This window comes from Sebastes fasciatus, chromosome 11, assembly GCF_043250625.1.
Source record: "Sebastes fasciatus isolate fSebFas1 chromosome 11, fSebFas1.pri, whole genome shotgun sequence".
Classification (NCBI taxonomy): domain Eukaryota; kingdom Metazoa; phylum Chordata; class Actinopteri; order Perciformes; family Sebastidae; genus Sebastes; species Sebastes fasciatus.
In genome coordinates, this window is record NC_133805.1 from 34,649,131 (window position 1) to 34,668,269 (window position 19,139).

Here is a 19,139-nt window from a genome sequence, read left to right on the forward strand (position 1 = left end):
AGAATAGTCAAAGCAGCTCATTAATAGTTCATTAATTTCAACAGGTGTTCAGAGTAAGAGCGGATTAGTCCTTCCAATTTTGCCATTGAATGTTTATGATTGGAACTTAATCTATAGGTCTCTAAACGGGGGATTAATTAATGAACCTGTTAGATGAGCCTCAGCTAATCCAATAATACAGATATAATGCTAATGCTTTAACCCTCTGAGACCCACAATAGACCTGTTTTAGTCTTTTTTAGGGGGGTACAGGGGTCTTTAGGGGGAGATAGCAGGTCAGCAGTAGATGTCACATAGACGTGGTGTACATCATCTGAAAGCTGGGAACATGAAGATTAATTTGAGATGCAGCTCAGCACTGTGTGTCAAGTTGTTCTAGTCATAAATCAGAAATAAACATGAATTCATTAATTAATTATAATACATTGTGAACGTGTATAAGGCAGGGGTCAGCAGCCTGCGGCTCCGGAGCCACATGCGGCTCTTAAGCCCCTCTCCAGTGGCTCCCTGTGGATTTATAAAAATGGAAATGAATAACTGTTTTTTGTTTACATTTTCATTTTTATTCATCATTGTTGTAGGTCTATGGTACGACAGTACGACGGAGTATTAGGGCCACATTGAGGGAAAAGAATAAATCAGAGATTTCGAAAATAAAGTCATAATATTACGAGAATAAAGTCAAAGGTTTACGAGAAAAAAGTCGGAATATTATGAAAATAATATTTTTATTATTATTTTTATAAGTAGTAATTTTATGTGTTATTTTCTTTTTTTCTCATAAAGTTATGACTTTATTCTCGTAATATTACAACTTTTTTCTCGTAAAGTTATGACTTTATTCTCATAATATTATGATATACTTAAACTGTGTTACCTTCATCACAATGCTCAAATGTTTTGCGGCTCCAGACAGATTTCTTTTTTTTGCCTAAAATGGCTCTTTTGATAGTATAGGTTGCCGACCCCTGGTATAAGGGTTTAGAACATTATGATAGAAGTATATGATTGTCATATCCATGCTCTATTATGTCTCATAAGTTGTTGCAGCAATTTTTGGGTTGATACAATTTGTGACACTGGTTTAGTGGCAAATTTAACCATTTTTTTACCATCCGAGAATTAAAAATTGATCAATAACCCCTCCAAAGAGATGGCGCCTTGAGAGCGGCAGCCGGTTGCAGCAGCTCTCTGTATCCTTGTGTTAATTCTATGTGTTTGGATACTCCAGCTACCTACAGTGGCTGGGTGTTGGGTGAGGAGCGCCTTTACTTTCTTACTAGCCCTGGCGATATCCTTTTTGGCTAGTTTGTAGTGCGAGTTACAGCCCAGGTATTGTTTACTCACGGACTCAGCTGATCAACTTTAACGAGCCGGCCGTGTTCCAGGGAGAGAGGCTGGAAATCCCTTAAAGAGCCGTGGGTGCAGAGCAAAGAAAAGGAGGTATAAACCATATCTATCTTCCATCATAATGGGCAATGTGAGATCTCTCGTGAACAAAGTGGATGAGCTTGCAGCGCTGACAAGGAGTCAGAAGGAGTACCGGGAGTGTAGTCTACTGTGCTTTAAGGAGACATGGCTGCATGACCGTATTCATGGCTCGAACGTGACCATCAGCAGCTTTCAGACAGGAATCGGCTAGAGACTAGGAGCTTGCCTTGCTCGTGAATAACAGATGGTGCCATTAGAAAATGGCCATGCCAGTTTTTCCTCAGCAAAATTTAGCCTAACTTTAGAGCGTTATTTAGCCTCCTTGCTGACAAGCTATCATGACATTGCACCAATGGATTCCTTGGGTCTTCTTGTTTCATATGATATCTGTATCGTCACTCAAACCAAACCTGCTACCGCCTCCAGTAAAGTGATCCCAACGGACCGGGTCTCAGAGGAGTTTTCATGTTAACTGAATCAGAAATGTCATATCCGCGCAGCCTGTTATGTCATAGCAGTTGGCAGTGTTTTTCTCCAAATAGTCTTTAACAGAACACCATATTTATTTTCTTACTGTGCCTCTAGTGGTGTGTAGCCTTGCAGTTCATTTTTGGTTTTGGCTGGTTTGGTTACTCTGAATAATCCAGGCCTCCCCAGTCACACTTTTCAGCAGAACTACATTTGGTTGAGGAAATAGTCCCAATGAAAACTGACAGCATGCTCTTTGGATTATCCAGAGGAACAAGATCACTGTCTCTGGAAAAAAAGATGTTGCTGCTGAATTTTTTAAATGTCCCTTTTTTTAGTGCTGTGAGCCAAGACAGGATCAGGCCAAAGCAGGCAACTACCTCTATCCCAGTCCCTCCGGGCCTCCAGCGGTTCACTGTGTGGCAATGAGTTTGTGGTAATATGATAAAATGATTTTTTTTTTAAGAATATGCACTAAGAACGCCCAATATAACCTGAAGTAATGGGGACCTTAATGTTGCCTCTGCATTTTTAACCAGAGGGTCTCTTGAGTTTTTATTACTTTAGTCAATATGCTTTCCTGGTGCTTATTCAAAGGTACATTATGTATTAGTCAAATTAACGCTAATTGCACCATGGCCGCTGATAATTCTTAATTCTGGGTGGTTGTTACCAGCCGCGACAGCGACGCTGGTATTGTTTTCACCTTGTGAGTCTGTGTGTGTGTGTGTGTGTGTGCGTGCGTGCGTGCGTGCGTGCGTGCGTGCGTGCGTGCGTGCGTGCGTGCGTGCGTGCGTGCGTGTGTCACCATGGTGAGTGGTCCTGGAGACACCTACTGTAGCAGGAATTACCACAGAGGCTGTTTGGAGTGCTTAGTCTGTGGACAGAGTTTGTCTCCATGATAGCATCGCAACCGTGCAAGATGCAGTTTTGCACTAAACATTACAACCCCCCCTCCCCCCACACACACACACACACACACAAACACATGCACACTTTACGTCCCTGGCCCAGGCCCAGTGTGTGTGTGTGTGTCGATTGAACAATAATTTATTACATGGTGCATGATAAGAAGAATAGTGCAAAGTCTTTGGTGATTAGACTCCATCTTGACGTAGTATATCAAAGGGGGTAGTGATGCCGTGATGAGATTAGGTATATCCCCCCACCTGGAGTCTAGACACTGGTGGTGGTGGTGATGGGAGTAGCTGAAGATCCAATGAAGGGATGTGGAGCAGGCCTGGGCCTGAATATGATGAAGACTGGAGGTGATGGGGAGGAGGCGGGTTGCATCGAGTCACACTGAAATGACAACTGACAGCAGCAGAGAGAACAGTTTCAAAATTTGATTGCAACGATGTGATTGGCTCAGGGAGAGCGTGGCGTAATCTGTTTGGTTATCTAAGAGTGAACCACCCACAGTCAACTGAGCCAGTAGAGATGAGAGAGAGACAGAAAGGTTGTGAATGAAAGATTGTAAAGAGGGTCTTCCTGTCTGAACTTTCGCATAAGCTTCATTTCGCTGTCCATTCTATAGAGTTCTCCAGGGATGACGCATTTTTGTTGGCCAACCAGGAAGTTAGCATCGCCTTGGTTCCCTCGACAAAAAGCTTTTTTTCATTTTTCTATTGGGATTTGGATTATTGCAGAAAATAAACTCTGTGCCAAACAAACATTTATGATACTTACATGTTTTGTCAGCAAGATAATCTCCACAAATCAACACCACTTTAATGATTTTTGAAGCGTGAATGCTATCGCCAGAAGTAAAGAGCTAACGTTAGGCTATAGACAAACTACACCACGGTCGCATGAGTGTGAGTATACACAACGAGGCTGTACAGGAGGACGAGTCGGCGTGATGACGTTTAGTAGTCTCATTTAGCCACTTGTTAGCAACTGCCTTTTTGAAGACACATAAAGGCTTCAGAAGTGGGATATTTATTAATGTATTTTGTATCGTGAAACAAAACGTTAAATTCTCCTCAGCTTGTGTTAACCACAGACCTTATTTCAGGCATCTAACTAAAAACCCATTTAAAAAAAACCATTTACTTCCAGAAGTGCTAAAATGCTCACTCACTTCCAGGTTTTAGGACTCATATCCTTAGCACTTTACACCTGATGGATACTTAAAAGCAACAGAATGCATACACAACACAAAGACAGTGAGAGGAGCAGGGGGTCAAGCGGCCCAGATGTTTTGCCCCGAGGCCCCACTGGCGGAAGGCAGGCAGAAATCTCCGAGACAGATGTCTCACAACATGGACAAATCAATATGTTAAGGTTAGATATCACTAAAGGGAGGTGAAACAATATGTTTTGTTTTTTTGTCATTTGGGTGAACCAACCCTTTAAAGCTGCAGTGGGTAGAAATGGATTAAAAATAATATGATTAAAAAAAGGTTGTTTTTTTTAAAAAAAAAAGGTCACTATAGCCTGACAGTAGTGCATGAGACAGGTAATCTGGAAAAAATTAATGTTTCTCTGTGTCCTCCGGTATCCTCCTATTCTGTTACTGTAATGCCTATTTCTCTTCCCAAATGTTTTCAGAATCATCTTGTAGTGTACTGTTTGTCTGTAAAATGAGAAAGTTTGTGACCCGGCAGCCATGTTGAGATCATGTTGAGGAAATACCAAGCACCGCCCACCAGCTGGAGCACAGCCAATAGGAACGCTCAATAGGAACGCTCTCTCTCTCTGAAATATCCTGTGATCGGTCAAAGTCTCGATTTCTAGGTTAGATTTTTTAAAGCCTGAAAACAGAGCCATGAGGAGGAGCAGAAGTCTAGTTTTCTCTCAGAACACTTGAATTACAATATGCTGAAAGGTTATTATGGAATTTTTGCCCACTGATGCCCAAAACTTGTTGCTTACTGAAGCTTTAAGTGACCTTGTATTGTTCATAGTGTGAGGTTCAAAGTTCAATCTTGTTCTTGGGAAAAGCAGTTGAGAAATCAGTCTCACTACGAGGCCCTTTAGTTTCAATCATATGATGATCATGATCTTCATCAGCAGATGGAGTTTGTGATGAAATTGTAGACATACAAAGTTCACTCTGATGGAGTACTTATGAAGATCACGTGATATGATCGAAAGCTACTAATCCAACATGGATGAGATGTATTTAAAGAAAATCGTTAACAATGTGTTCCATTGTCCTCGTGCTTAGTTGTCAAGACAACAACATTTAATTTGCTGCTACCGTCACTCGGCAGCACAGCAGTTACTTCTGTTAGAGCTGGTCTGTGTGGTGCAGCTCAGTGTAATTCATTGGTAATCTCACTTAGTAGTAGACGCATTAGAAGAGTTGAAGTTTGAACGCGGCAACAGCTGGTGCAAATGCGGCAGCTTTTCATCCAGAGGCTGTATTGGCACATAGTAGTGTTTGTGTGTGTGTGTGTGTGTGTGTGTGAGGGGGTGGGGTGGGGGTCCATCAGCAGTGTCTCAGTGCCCGTAGCAGTGTAAAAGAAATGAGTAAATTACTTCTCTGTTGGCCTCGATCACATCAGTCATTCTCTCGTCTAATCCTCATAAATTGACATGAAGGCAGAACTCAGCTCACCAGCTCTCTGGCTTTCTGTATCCATCTTGTCATCTTCTAATTGTTTTTCCTCTCCCTCTCCATCTCTGCCGCGTTCAATCACAGTCTCTCTATCAGAGTGTCAGTTTCTCCCTCCTCTTCCTCCTCTCCACCCAGCATCAGCACCCACTCACCCACCGTGTCTGTCTCCAGTTCAGGGTGCAAAACAAGATCACTCTGCTGAACAGATTGCAAGTGGCATTATCATTCTGTTTAAGTCACCATACTTAACACACACACACACACACACACACACACACACACACACATGCTTGTATATTTCAACCCATATGAGGACAAATCATCCATTATATACTGTATGTTTCCTGTCCCTTAATCCCAAACCCTGTCCTTCAGTCTGAACACATAGTCACACATACACACACACACACCTTGGTCCACACATGTCAATTAATTTCACTTCACACCAGGACTCCAATCAGTGCTGTCTGTGTCGGAGCCAAGAGGCAACACAATCTCCAACCAGCCAGAAAGAAAAGTGAGTGGAGATGAAATTTGCTTCTCCTCTCTTTACCTCTGGGCTCTTCAGGGTTTCACCAGGCTCCCACTTGTTTTTTTTGTTAGTATTTTGCTTAGAGATAGATACATAAATAGAATACCGAAAGTATTGGAATAGTTGAGTAAAATTGCTTTTTGTGGTCACATTGTTTCAGTTTGGGCATATATATGTTTGTCTAAATGTGCCACCCACTGAGCACCAAATGGTAGTAATTTAATTTTTTCTTTGATCGGTGAGGAACAGTCTTACACAGGTTGTAACCTTTAGAGACGATAACATCTGAAGCTGATGGCTGAGTTCTATACAGTCTTTGGTCTTTTCCTTGTCTCTTACTAATATGTATACAGTGGACCCCCTAACCTCAAGCCAATTAATTTCAAAATATCAAATATGCTGCTGGTGGGCTGCCTGTTACACTAATCTAGCGTCAAAACTTTGACATACTTGACCTTATAAATTCACCTGAGAAAGCGTTCCATTCAGAAGGGAGCGGCAGTCAAAGTACAGGAGAGAATGACTATCGATATTATAAAACTTTTCCCCTTGTACTTATTTATTATGTATTAGTTTGTTTATTATTTACTTTATTTATTTATTTAATAATTATTTATCACTGTCAAAGATTTTATTTATTTATTATCTATTTTAGTGTATTTTGTTTGATCTACTACCCAAAGCAGTTAGAACAGCAAATTTTGTTTCCTTATTTTTTTCTTGATGTCTTTGTTTTTGTAGTTGTTTGGTTTGGCTGGCTTAGTTTGGTTTGGATTAGTTTGTTAGTTTGGCTTGTCTGTTTGGCTTGGTCAGTTTGGTTTGGTTTGGTTTGGCTTGGTCAGTTTGGCTTGGTCAGTTTGGTTTGGTTTGGGTTGGTTTGGTTTGGTTTGGTTTGGTTTGGTTTGGTCAGTTTGGCTTGGTCAGTTTGGTTTGGTTTGGTTTGGTTTGGCTTGGTCAATTTGGTTTGGTTTGATTTGGTTTGGCTTGGTCAGTTTGGTTTGGTTTGGTTTGGTTTGGCTTGGCTTGGTCTGTTTGGTTTGTCGGTTTGGCTTGGCTTGGTCGATTTAGTTTGGTTTGGCTGGTTTGGTTTGGTGTGGTTTGGCTTGGCCTGGCTTGGCCGATTTGGTTTGGTGAGTTTTGTTTGTTGTTGCTTTAGTAGTTTGGTTTGGTTTGGTTTGGTTTGGTTTGGTTTGACTGGCTGGTTTGTCGGTGGTTGGTCGTTGGTTTAGTTTGGTTTTGGCTCTGAAACACAATGTTTATGAGTTCACTGTTCCAGTTCTATTGTATCTTTCAGTGGACAGGCAGCTGGACAGCTATAGCCTAACATACAGAACCATATGTACATACTGTATGTGTGTGTTTCATGAAGGTGGTGAAATGATTCTTTGTTAAATAAGATAGTGGGTGATGGCAGCTGCCACTATGGCACTGTGATGATGTGCGTACTGTGTATACACATTAGCACATCCTTTATCTCACTCTCTCTCTCTGTGGATGCAAACACACAAACACAGTATATAAGTATACCAAAACAGTGGCGGGTTGAGTACTGTCTAGCTGCCAGGGTGTATGACGCCTGCTGTGTCACAGTAGCATATAATTACTCACTCAAGTGGTTTATACACACCACTAAATCTCTGAAATGGAGTATTTGCATGCACACACACACCCACACACACCCACGCACACACACCCCGAATAAAGGAAAGCATCCTGATATGGAACTGCCTCAGGTTCATACAGCAGAGTGACATCTCATTTGCATTCATTTCAACGTGTTTGTGTGCTTGGACTCCATTCAGTGACTCAAACAAGCTGTTTTTTTTTTCACATACAGGACGAGGCTGTGTTTGTTTCGCAATGAGGAGGAAAACTCTTAGCAACGGCCATCTCGAACTGCCACGGCAAACTGATGGCAAAACACAGCGCTTATTCCAGAGAACAAAGGGGATACATCACACTCACAATAAAATACATTGAAATGCTGTTTTTAATGATAGTCAGCAGTCTGGCAGAGAGACATTATTCCAGCACCTGGCTTCCATCGGCATTTACTTTTTTGGACTAAGAATGCTTCTTTTGTTCTTGCTGTCTACCTGTCTAACCTTCTAAGACAACAGAAGGATGTTTCTTCATTCAGCATAAATGCTGTCATATGCTATATTTCAAGGAGACACAAACTTTCTCGATGTCTGTTTGAGTTTTTGTGTTGCATCCATTTCCTGTGACCTGCTTTACCTGCTGTATCACTGAGTCACACCATATGAAAGGGGGATTAATAGGGTTCTTCATCAATATCAGTCAGTCAGTCAGTCAGTTTCTACTCACTGCCTCAGGTGGTGATGTTCTGGCTTTTATGTTAAATCAGGCTTATTTGTGCAGCTCTTAATCCCAGTAGCATTCTAAAAGGGCCTCACAGGGCCACATTAGACAAGAAATACAAACACCTGCCTAAGTGGACAACAGAAAAAAAAATCCCTCCAAAAAAATCCCGAAGGAAAAAATTCAAAGAAACCTTGAGAGGGATTACCTGAGACGAAACCCCCTTCCAGGGTTAAAAGGCAGCAATGAGCAAACGACAAGGTAGTGGATCATTGACACAACCAGACACTGTAACATAGCACACATGTAAAATACAGGAATTGAAGCCTTTTTCTTTTTTTGTTTGTTTGTCTGTTTGTCTGTTAGCAGGATTACTCCAAAAGATCGTGATGTATTTGAATGCATTTTTTTGGAAGGGTGTGTGTAGCACAATGAACAATCCATTCGATTTTGGTGGCGATCGGATTCTGATCAGCCTGAGCATTAAAACCATAGGGTATAACACATGCGCAGCGTAACTGAGGACACGTTGATGATGACGCGTGACCCAGCCCCCTTCTGAGAGCAGAGAGATACGTGTGTGGATCATGGGTGTGGGGTGGATGTGTGGGGAGACATCGAGGTGCGGGAGCTGCTGTCCGTCCGCAGTGAGAAAGAAAAAAGCGGTAGATGACGGCATGACACACAGCGTAGTGTAACGTTATACAGACATAACAAGGCTGCTGAATGAGAGAGGCATCCACCAATACGTTACACGGAAACACACTGTGTTAATAATAAACCGACCACCTCACGGTACCGCCAGCTGTGAGCTGTGATCTGTTTTTAAAGTCAGGCACCTTGGTGGAGGTCTGCGCTCTCCGAGTGCCATTCTAGTTAGCATATGAATTCTTGAATTAAAGCCCAAAACATGTTTTGTGAGGTCACAGTGACCTTTGACCTTTGACCCTCTAGTTTCTGATGTTTTTATGTCAATACACTTTCATCCAGATAGATTTCTTTTCTGCCCCTTTACAATGGATTTAATCCTCAGAATACAGAGGTCGATCTACCGGTCAATCTTCGTTCCTACTCTCACCTATGGTCATGAGGGCTGGGTGATGACATAAAGAACTAGATCGCGGGTACAAGCGGCCGAAATGGGTTTTCTCAGGAGGGTGGCTGGCGTCTCCCTTAGAGATAGGGTGAGAAGCTCAGTCATCCGTGAGGGACTTGGAGTAGAGCCGCTGCTCCTTTGCGTTGAAAGGAGCCAGCTGAGGTGGTTTCGGGCATCTGGTAAGGATGCCCCCTGGGCGCCTCCCTAGGGAGGTGTTCCAGACACGACCAGCTGGGAGGAGACCACGGGGAAGACCCAGGACTAGGTGGAGAGATTATATCTCCACACTGGCCTGGGAACGCCTCGGGATCCCCCAGTCAGAGCCCGGGAAAGGGAAGTTTGGGGTCCCCTGCTGGAGCTGTTGCCCCCGCGACCCGACCCCGGACAAGCGGTTGAAGATGAGTGAGTGAGAATACAGAGGGATCTTAATGTGCACTTGCGATCGGATGATTGGGTTGTAAATTTCATGTCGGAGCGGATTTACGTTTTATCATCACAAATAACACTCACACATAGTTTTATGGAAATCATTAAAGTCACTATGTGGAGGATTTGAAAATGCTTCACTTTCTTTATCTAGCTATAGAATGAAGAATGACTGTGGTCAGCGGTCACCAGAACCATTTTAACGGTATCATATACAATTGGGGCTTTTAAGGAGTTTTTGACCAATTAGTAGCATTTAGGTCTGTTAACGCTAATGAAAAATTGTTTTAACGCCATTAATTTCTTTAACTCATTAACACAATCGATCTAGAGTGAAGATACTGTCATCAAACGAAGCCAGAAAACCTAAGGATTCCATTGGTACCAACCATGTCATTCTAGCTTGTCGCCAAGGAGGCTAAATAACGCTATGGAGTTATGCTAAATTTTGGTGAGGAAAAAACTGACACTGACAGCTGTTGTTGTCTGTTGGGCTGCAGTTTGCCATTTTATGATTTGAGCATATTTTTGCATAATAAAGCAGCATATTTGCACATTCCCATGTTGAATAGGCTACAATATAATGAGTATTAAATACTTGACAAATCTCCCTTTAAGGTACATTTTGAACGGATAAAAAATGTGCAATTACTTTATGATTAATCACGATTAATCATGGACAATCATGCGATTAATTGAGATTAAATATTTTGATCGATTGAGAGCCCTAGTTGCATTATGAAGCAATGCTTTTATGAGTGGATCTCTGTTTTTGCCGTATTTGCAAATGTGTTATGAAGAAGGAAATATATTCAACACATTTGTTTTGTTCGACCTCAAGGATGCAGAGAATGTGTTCTGGTCAGGAAAACTGGATCTCAGCATAAATTGTGTTTGTTTACAAGAAAACTCCCCATGGCACCTTAAGGTTGTAGAAATGGATTTGTGAGTCAATTGATTTCCCACCTATACTGCTGCCCCTACTACTAACGGTTAAGGAGCATAAAAACTACGAGCTACGAGCAAAAATGCATCTTTATTATTCAAATTAAAGAGCCACACAGCCTAAATATGGCAACGAGACAAATACGGTTCTGTCGGACCGGCTCCGTCTATCACTGGATCTACGATTCAAACTCTGTCAGAGGCAACAAGTGACCCCATTCAGATTACTAAATAATTCAAGGAATTGTGTCCATCACTATACACTTCTTACAGTGATTCCCAGTTGCTCAGCCCTTCATACATTTTTTGAAACAATTAATATACCCACATTGGACCAAGATTATAGTAATAAATTAGGTGTGGGGATGCCACAACACTGCACAACAGCTTCACAAAATGATCACGGTGGCAACTATTTTATCTTTAGTCATGAAGATTGCGAGGTAAGCAGTAGGAATATGGCATTCATGTTACAAAGTAACCTACCAGGAATGTGTGCTTGCGTGTATTTGATTGGCCAGCCAGCGCAGTGCCTTGCCGGATGACGTCGCGTTGCTTTTGCAGCAGAAGTAGAGCTAGGTGTGACTTTTTGTTTTTGCTGCAGCCCTCTGCATTGGCACCACCCACTGCACCGAAGGACTGGTTCCATTCAAGTGAATGAGAGGGCTGTGTGCTGGTCATAGCCTTGACCGGAGGCATTACGTTTCTGGGGTTGTCCGTCTGTACCACTCTCGTGAACGCAATATCTCAGGAACGCCTTGAATTTGGCACAAACATCCACCCGGACTCAAGGATGAACTGATTCGATTTTGGTGTTCAAAGGTCAAAGGTCACTGTGACCTCACAAAACATGTTTTGGGCTTTAAGAAGAATTCATTTCCTAACTAGAATGGCACACGGAGAGCGCAGACCTCCGCCAAGGTGCGTGACTGTAAAAACAGATCACAGCTCACAGCTGGCTGTCCCGTGAGATGGTTGGCTTATTATTAACACGGTGTGTTTCCGTGTACGTGTCGCCGGATGCCTCTCTCATTCAGCAGCCTTGTTATGTCTGTATAACGTTACACTACGATGTCTGTCATCCTGTCATCTACCGCTTTTTTCTTTCTCACCGCCGACGGACAGCAGCTCCCGCACACACATCCACACATGTATCTCTCTGCTCTCAGAAGGAGGCGTGGTCACGTGTCATCAACGCGTCATCAGTTACATTGCGCATGTGTTATTCCCTGTGGTTTTAATGCTCAGGCTGATAGGAATTCCTGAATCCTGATCATGATCCGGATCGCCACCAAAATCGAATGGATTGTTCATTGTGCCACACCCCACCCCTCCAAAAAATTGTATTCAAATCCATTGCGAACTTTTGGAGTAATCCTGCTAACAGACAGACAGACAAACAAACCAACGGCGGTGAAAACAATAATTATGACAATTCCACATACATGTTTCATAGGATAAAATGATGTAGTGATGACATTTTGAACAGAAATGGATGTAAACTGAATCTTTGCTGGGTGGCGGAGGCCTACAACTGCGAGGCGGTAATTCTAGTTTATACTACCACAAGGAAATTAGCTATTTTACATAATGGCTAATAGTGGCAACAATGTGCAAAGAAAACTCTTGATCCCAGCATTACTTGCATTAAAGCATCACCAGTTTCATATCATGCAGCTGACGGTCAGTCATATTGTCTGTGTTTTCAGGTATTTACCAGTTCAGAGTTCCCGAGTCGTCCAAGTCTGGCACTCCAGTTGGGAGAATCCGAGCCACTGACAGAGACATCGGGAAGAACGCTGAGATGTACTTCACCATCGTCAGTGGAGACGGCATGGACATGTTCGACATCTCCACTGACAAAGACACCCAGGAGGGAGTCATCTCCGTCAGCAAGGTGAGACTAAACTGTGGACTCAGACTACTAATGGCATTTAGAAACTGTTTGTGTAGCACTAATGTGAAAGGAAACAGGTGCAATACAATACATACAATACATACAATACATTAACACAATTATTACATACTCTAAATAGGTTAAAAGATGCATTATAAAAGCAATAATATATGATATGAAAGCTAGTGCAACAGCAGCAGAGTACATTTCAGTAGTAGTACACTGAATAGCACCGAATGAAATGCAGAAAACTGCATCTTTTGTAAATAAATGTGAAATCTGTTGCTGTCCTGATGCCCACGTTGAAATGAGGCTGGCTTTTAATTATCTTGATATTTCTCTCACGGCATTGGTTAAATCAAATGAATTCTAAAGCAGTGATTCAGCAGATCCCACACTCTCCACTCATAAGGAACCTGCCCACGTAGTCTGTTTTACACGTACTGTTAAATATGCAAAGCCTGGGCATGCTTGACAGATGAAAGAAACCAAATTAAACTTATTCATCTTTACCTGCACAACCCCCAGTCGTAGCCTTTGCTGCAGGCACCGATACACAGGACTGGAGCTTTTCATCACAGTGTCCTCACAGAGTGTGTGTGTGTGTGTGTGTGTGTGTGTGTGTGTGTGTGTGTGTGTGTGTGTGTGTGTGTGTGTGTGTGTGTGTGTGTTTACTGATGTACTATCACAATTGATATTTAGAAATTCTTTTGTTCCTCTTGCTGACACAACCTTCGTAAAGTCTGCGAGCTTCAACAAAGAAGTAATGATATTCTGTCAGCAGGATACGAGATGAGGACAATATCCAGGATTCCTTCAAGGAAGCAAAGGCAGCTCATGTAGAGCTGTTCAAGTACATCTGAAGCTTTGTTCTCGTTTCATGCAGCATTGTCACAGCTGATGTCAAGAAACATCAACATTATTTGCACTTTGTGAAAAACTAATATTATTTGTCATCAGATTGAATCTGTCAGCTGCTTTATATCACGTTTGTATTAATGTTAGAATTCACCCTGTAACAGCATGTGCTGTTCTTTTTATTCTTTTATCATTCAGATAGTCCTGATACAATAAAAGAGATATGTTCTCACATTCCATAAATCCGGCCTTGGATATTCAACTTCTCGGCTATCAAATTAAAAGATATGGTTAAGTAATTCCCTTCCTGGATTACAACTAATTGGGATGTTCTTCATGGTATTAAGTAGGGATGTTACGAGAACTTCTCTGTGACAGTACTCGTTTTTCTAACCAACGCAAGACTAACGGCACAGTAAAGTCACCATCGACGCAACGCACCCTATTTTTCCTTCATAATGCTACATTGTTAACAACAAATCCGTGTTGGAATGATCCGGAGGAGAGCTAGTTAACGTTAGCTGTTAGCAGCCGGTGGGCAGCACAGACCAGCTTGGCTAAATCACGGAGCTAACAGCTAACATTAACGGGAGGTGCCATTAATTTACATTATGATGTGTTCAAGCTCTATTCAGTAAAAAAAAAAGGAGTATTGGGCGTAAGGAAATTATAACGTTATCATGATGTGTTCAAATGTAATCTGGTAAAATGTAGTTTTTGGCGAGAAACTTGAATAAATCCAGTTGTCTGAAGGAGATGTTTTCACATCAATATAAAATAGATAACAGAGAGAAAATGATGACCTGTTTAACTTCCAAATATTAGCTCCAAGCAGCTTATAATACATTATTAAAACTACTAATGCCAAGAATCTTTCAATTAAAGCAAATATTTGAATAAAAAGACAATCAATAATAATAAATTCGCAAAAAAAACACCATGCAAACAAACTTTTCAGACGAAAGGAGGAAACAATTCCAACTTAGCGATGACCCTCAGAGACAGACGTTGAGAATTCCAAGATGATGTGAGTGACATCATTAACAACATTAATTCAAATTGTTAATTGTTTTGTTTTTGTGTTTTACCGTGGTATCCAATTGGGTATGGAGAATTGTGGTATTTCACCGGTATTGGTATCGACTACTACATTTCTGGTATCCTGACGTCCCTTGTATCAAGTCTACTATTACTATGACTATATACAGTATAAAAACTAACCTATCTGTGATTGGGCTGGTCAGCCCAGTCTTTGCCTGCATCACAATAATACATTTTTATATCAATAATCATACTGTATATTCCATAAACCAGGACCAACATAACCACTCGTCGTCAAGCGCAAAAGGTATCGAAATTTGCATTTGCTGGCTAAACCTCAATGTGGGTCACTTATACTGACGCTAAAACGCTTTCAGCTCATTGTTCTGTTTCTCCAGCACACAAGCTCCAGACCTCTATGTTGAGTGAAAAAACTCTGACCCACTGCATAATACCTGCTCAGCTGCATACAGCAGCTATAGACACATTTAGCAACTCGCTGATGGACATTTAGCTGCTAAAAAGATTTTTCTCAGGTGTGGTCGTATTTTCATCAGGTGGACACAAACACAACAACACTCTTTTTGCTAAACTGCTAAATACTATATTTAAATGACTTTTTTGTGTTCATAATTATTCTTGGCAGGTACATATTTTTAGTTGATTGTTGGCCTCAGCAGCTTTGTCTTTACCACGATTCCATTACTGTACCAACAGAGAGACACTCCTCATTCTCTCTCCTCTCCTCATTCATAAAATTCCCCTCTGTGTTTCTGTTTTTTTATCTCTTTGCCTCTGCAGCCTTTGGATTTTGAGAAGAAGCCATCGTACACAGTAGAGATCCAGGTCCAGAACACCCAGGTGGACCCTCGCTTCATGTCCGCGGGCTCCAAAGACATGGCCACGGTTCGGATTGGCGTGGACGACGTGGATGAGCCGCCGCTGTTCGACAAAGCCAGCTATCTGATGGAGGTGAAGGAAGACGCTGCAGTGGGCGTGGCTGTGGGCTCAGTTAGTGCAATGGACCCCGATGGAGCTCGCAGCATGGTCAAGTAAGACAAAACCTCAGTTGAATTTTCTTTCTCTTTTTGTTAAAAATAGGTTATAAACTAATAAGGCAAGACAATTAACCAATGACAGAAAACCCTGGAATCCTTTAAAGGGTAACTTTTGTGTTTTTCAACCTGGACCCTATTTTCCCATGTTTTTGTGTCCAAGTGACTAATGGGGACAACAATTCTTGAAACTGATTCAGTATTAAAGGAGATCGCTGCAGACGGCAGCCGCTAAACCGCTGTAATGTAATCGCTCGGGGCAGTTACGTGCTGTCAATGTATGTCCACTAAAGGTCCTTGTTTTTGCCGCTGACAGGCTCAGATTGGTATTATAAGTGTCTGACGACATTATGGAAGGACCCTACAGAGAAATAAAACCTTTTTCTTTACCTTTCGCTTTCTGTTTGTTATTAGCTGTGATCTGTTTTTAAAGTCACGCACCTTGGCGGAGGTCTGCGCTCTCTGAGTGCCATTCTGGTTGTGTCATGTGACTTGTTGCCGGAAGAGACAACGATGGAAACGTGAGTGAATGTGGAGAGAGGAGTGCTGGTGTTGTCAGAGTTTGTTGTGTTGGACTACAGAAAGTGTAGCTTAGTGTTATCTAAAAGATTTTCAATGTCATGGCTGAATATTTCGACAATGTGGATGTGGCGCGACGTTTCACAGCGAGACTTCTCAGATTGAGAAACACAATAACAAACAGACCGGATCAAACGAAAAGGTAAAGAAAAAGGTTTTATTTCTCTGTAGGGTGCTTTCCATAATGCTGTCAAGACACTTCTAATAACTGCTCTGTAAATCTTGTCTTGTGCTCTGCTTATATTTTTTAGCCTATAGCAAATCAAGTCTTTGGTCATACTAACAGCAGCCTGAAACAAAACACAAGAGCCACAGATGTGAGTGGGGGGCATTGCTTTGGAAGTAACCCCGAGGGGAGGGAGTGGGTATAGACGGAGCTCCTGAGTCGACCCTACCTTTAATATATTTAGATTTCACCTGGCACTAATTCCTTATATCAGACTGAAAACAGGAAGCCTGTTTCTGCAGAAAGTTTGCATATCTTCACTTCCTGTCCTGCTGTTTTTAAAAATCTCAGCAAAACTGCGTTGAAGTCGGATGAAGTGTGGATTCTCTAAAGACTTGTGAGGAGTTGCGATAAGAGTCTGAAAAGAGGGGAACCAGAGGAGAAATATGAAGTAGGTTCAAAGATAGGCGGCACAGTGATCACTGTTAAGATTAGAGACCAAGCCGTCTGCGGACTATACAGCTGTGTGTGAAAAACTGCTGACTGCATACAACAGAAACCTGCACCCACAGGCTATATTTAAACCCCACTGCCTCACTGCAGTACTGTTCATTATTGATGCCTGGCATTAGGAGAGTTTGAGTTCTGTTACTCTCCTGTTAGTAATTGACCAAACAGCATCGATACATCCAGGGAATCTTCTGATGTTGACAAAATAAAATGCCTACAGCCCTGCATGGGTAATTTGATCTGTTGCTGTGGGTATTGGAACTTGGACGGCACTTTTGAGTCTCTGCCAAAACAGTATTAGGACACAGCAAAGGATCGGATAGAAACCGGTAATGAATTGATTTAAAAACAGTGCGGTGTAAATACAGAGAAGTGTCGGATAATCATGATGTATAGATGGATGGATGACAGCAGCAGTGTGAGTGTGTTGAACTGACAGGCAGGACAGAGCGCAGCTGGAGACTGGAACAGAGCCCGTTATTCCTCTACATTTAAAGCAGGCGAGCTGATGAGGAACGTATTCCAATTAAAACGAGCACGGAGCCATGGAGTGCTCTTAAAATGATGTGTCACGAGGGGGCACACACACACACACTCACACACACACGATTCTAATTATCCCTGTTTGTGCCTTTGTGTGTGTGTGTGTGTGTGTGTGTGTGACTGTATCATCTATTCACATTGTGTCACTGAACTATTATTTTCCTGTTGAGTGCTTTCTAATTATGATCGAGCCTGGATGTACTGGAGCAATGTTTTCTTTTTAGATTCATCTATCGCTTTATGGAAAACAATAATTAAGATTGAATGGTACATAATTAACAGCTGATAGCAGTTTGGTGTAATAGTCTGGACTCGAAAGTGAAAGCAGCCTTGATCCAGACACTGAACATGTTCACACACACGGAGCAGTTTGCCTCCTCTTTGACAGGCAGGCGGAAAAGACAGGAGCAAAGGCATCTCACTTCTATTATCCATGGAGTGCTGTGAAGCTGTGAATAGCTGCATTCAGCAACTAGTTCAAAAATAGAGAATGCTCTGTGAGCAGTCCACAGACGGTGGGAAGAGATTTTCAAGTAGCTGGGATGTTTTGAACAGGTTACAGTAGGATTGAATAGGAGGAGAGGACAGAATGCAGCAACAATCATGTGATTCCAGTCGTTTGAATCAAAGTTGGTCGTTGGTTGTTTTGTCCAACCATACAGATCAAAGTGGGTACATCATTTATTTTGTCCCCACATCATTTCAATCTCATACACAAAGCTGGAATCAGTACAAAGTTAGCCTAACTAGCTAAGCATAAAAACTGAATGCAGGGGGAAACAGCCAATTTGGCTCTAAATAGACAAATCAGTCGGCATTTTGGTTACGATTGGTTAGGTTTAGGCAACACATTCTCACTCCCAACTCGTCAAATACCGCCACTTTATCAGTGCAGCTCGGCATCGGAGACCGACACACGGGGTACCCCTCTTGTGTTATTTTTGGACGGACTAACGACTCAAAGGACTCACCGAACTGACGATACTAACGACTCAAAGGACTCACCCAACTGACGATATTAGCGACTCAAAGGACTCACCCAACTGACGATACTAACGACTCAAAGGACTCACCCAACTGACGATACTAACGACTCAAAGGACTCACCCAACTGACGATACTAACGACTCAAAGGACTCACCCAACTGACGATACTAACGACTCAAAGGACTCACTGAACTGACGATATTGATGAGTCACGTGACTTAAAGGTCACCTATTATGCAAAATGCACTTTTCCATGTCTTTTAAACATCAATATCTGTCCCCAGTGTGTCTACAGGCCACCATAGTATCATAAAAGACCATCCTCTCTCTTTTTCTCCTCCTCCGTTTGTCCGGAAATGGGTGCAGAAAAAAAATTCGCTTTTTTCCTTGTATTCTGACGTCATTAGAGAATGCAAGCCACGTGAGGGTTTCCTGGTCGAACCAGAGAGAACCTTCAGTAGCTGACCCCGCCCCACAGCGCGTCACTGTCTCTCCTCCTCAACCGAACTTGAGCAAAGTAGCTCCTACAGTTAGTCTGCAAGAACCAGCAGAACAGGCTTCATGTACTCCCATCATCTAAATATAACATGTTCATTCACAAAGGCTTTATGTAATTACACTGTTTAAACAGGTGATATTTATATATTATATATATTTGATGTCATGCATGTAGCAGATTACAGGTAGTAAATAGTGACTTGTAAGCAACACAACACAT

The 19,139-nt window shown here is 42.0% G+C and overlaps 1 protein-coding gene across 1 annotated transcript in view; it reads left to right on the forward strand.

Annotated features, from left to right (window-relative positions):
- The window catches only part of LOC141777775 (cadherin-6-like), a 124,640-nt gene that overhangs the window by 73,357 nt on the left and 32,144 nt on the right, over positions 1-19,139 (forward strand). Inside the window, exons 6-7 of the mRNA XM_074652330.1 lie at positions 12,495-12,682; positions 15,383-15,633. Coding sequence (XP_074508431.1) covers positions 12,495-12,682; positions 15,383-15,633 — 439 coding nt within the window. The remainder of the gene's footprint in view (positions 1-12,494; positions 12,683-15,382; positions 15,634-19,139) is intronic.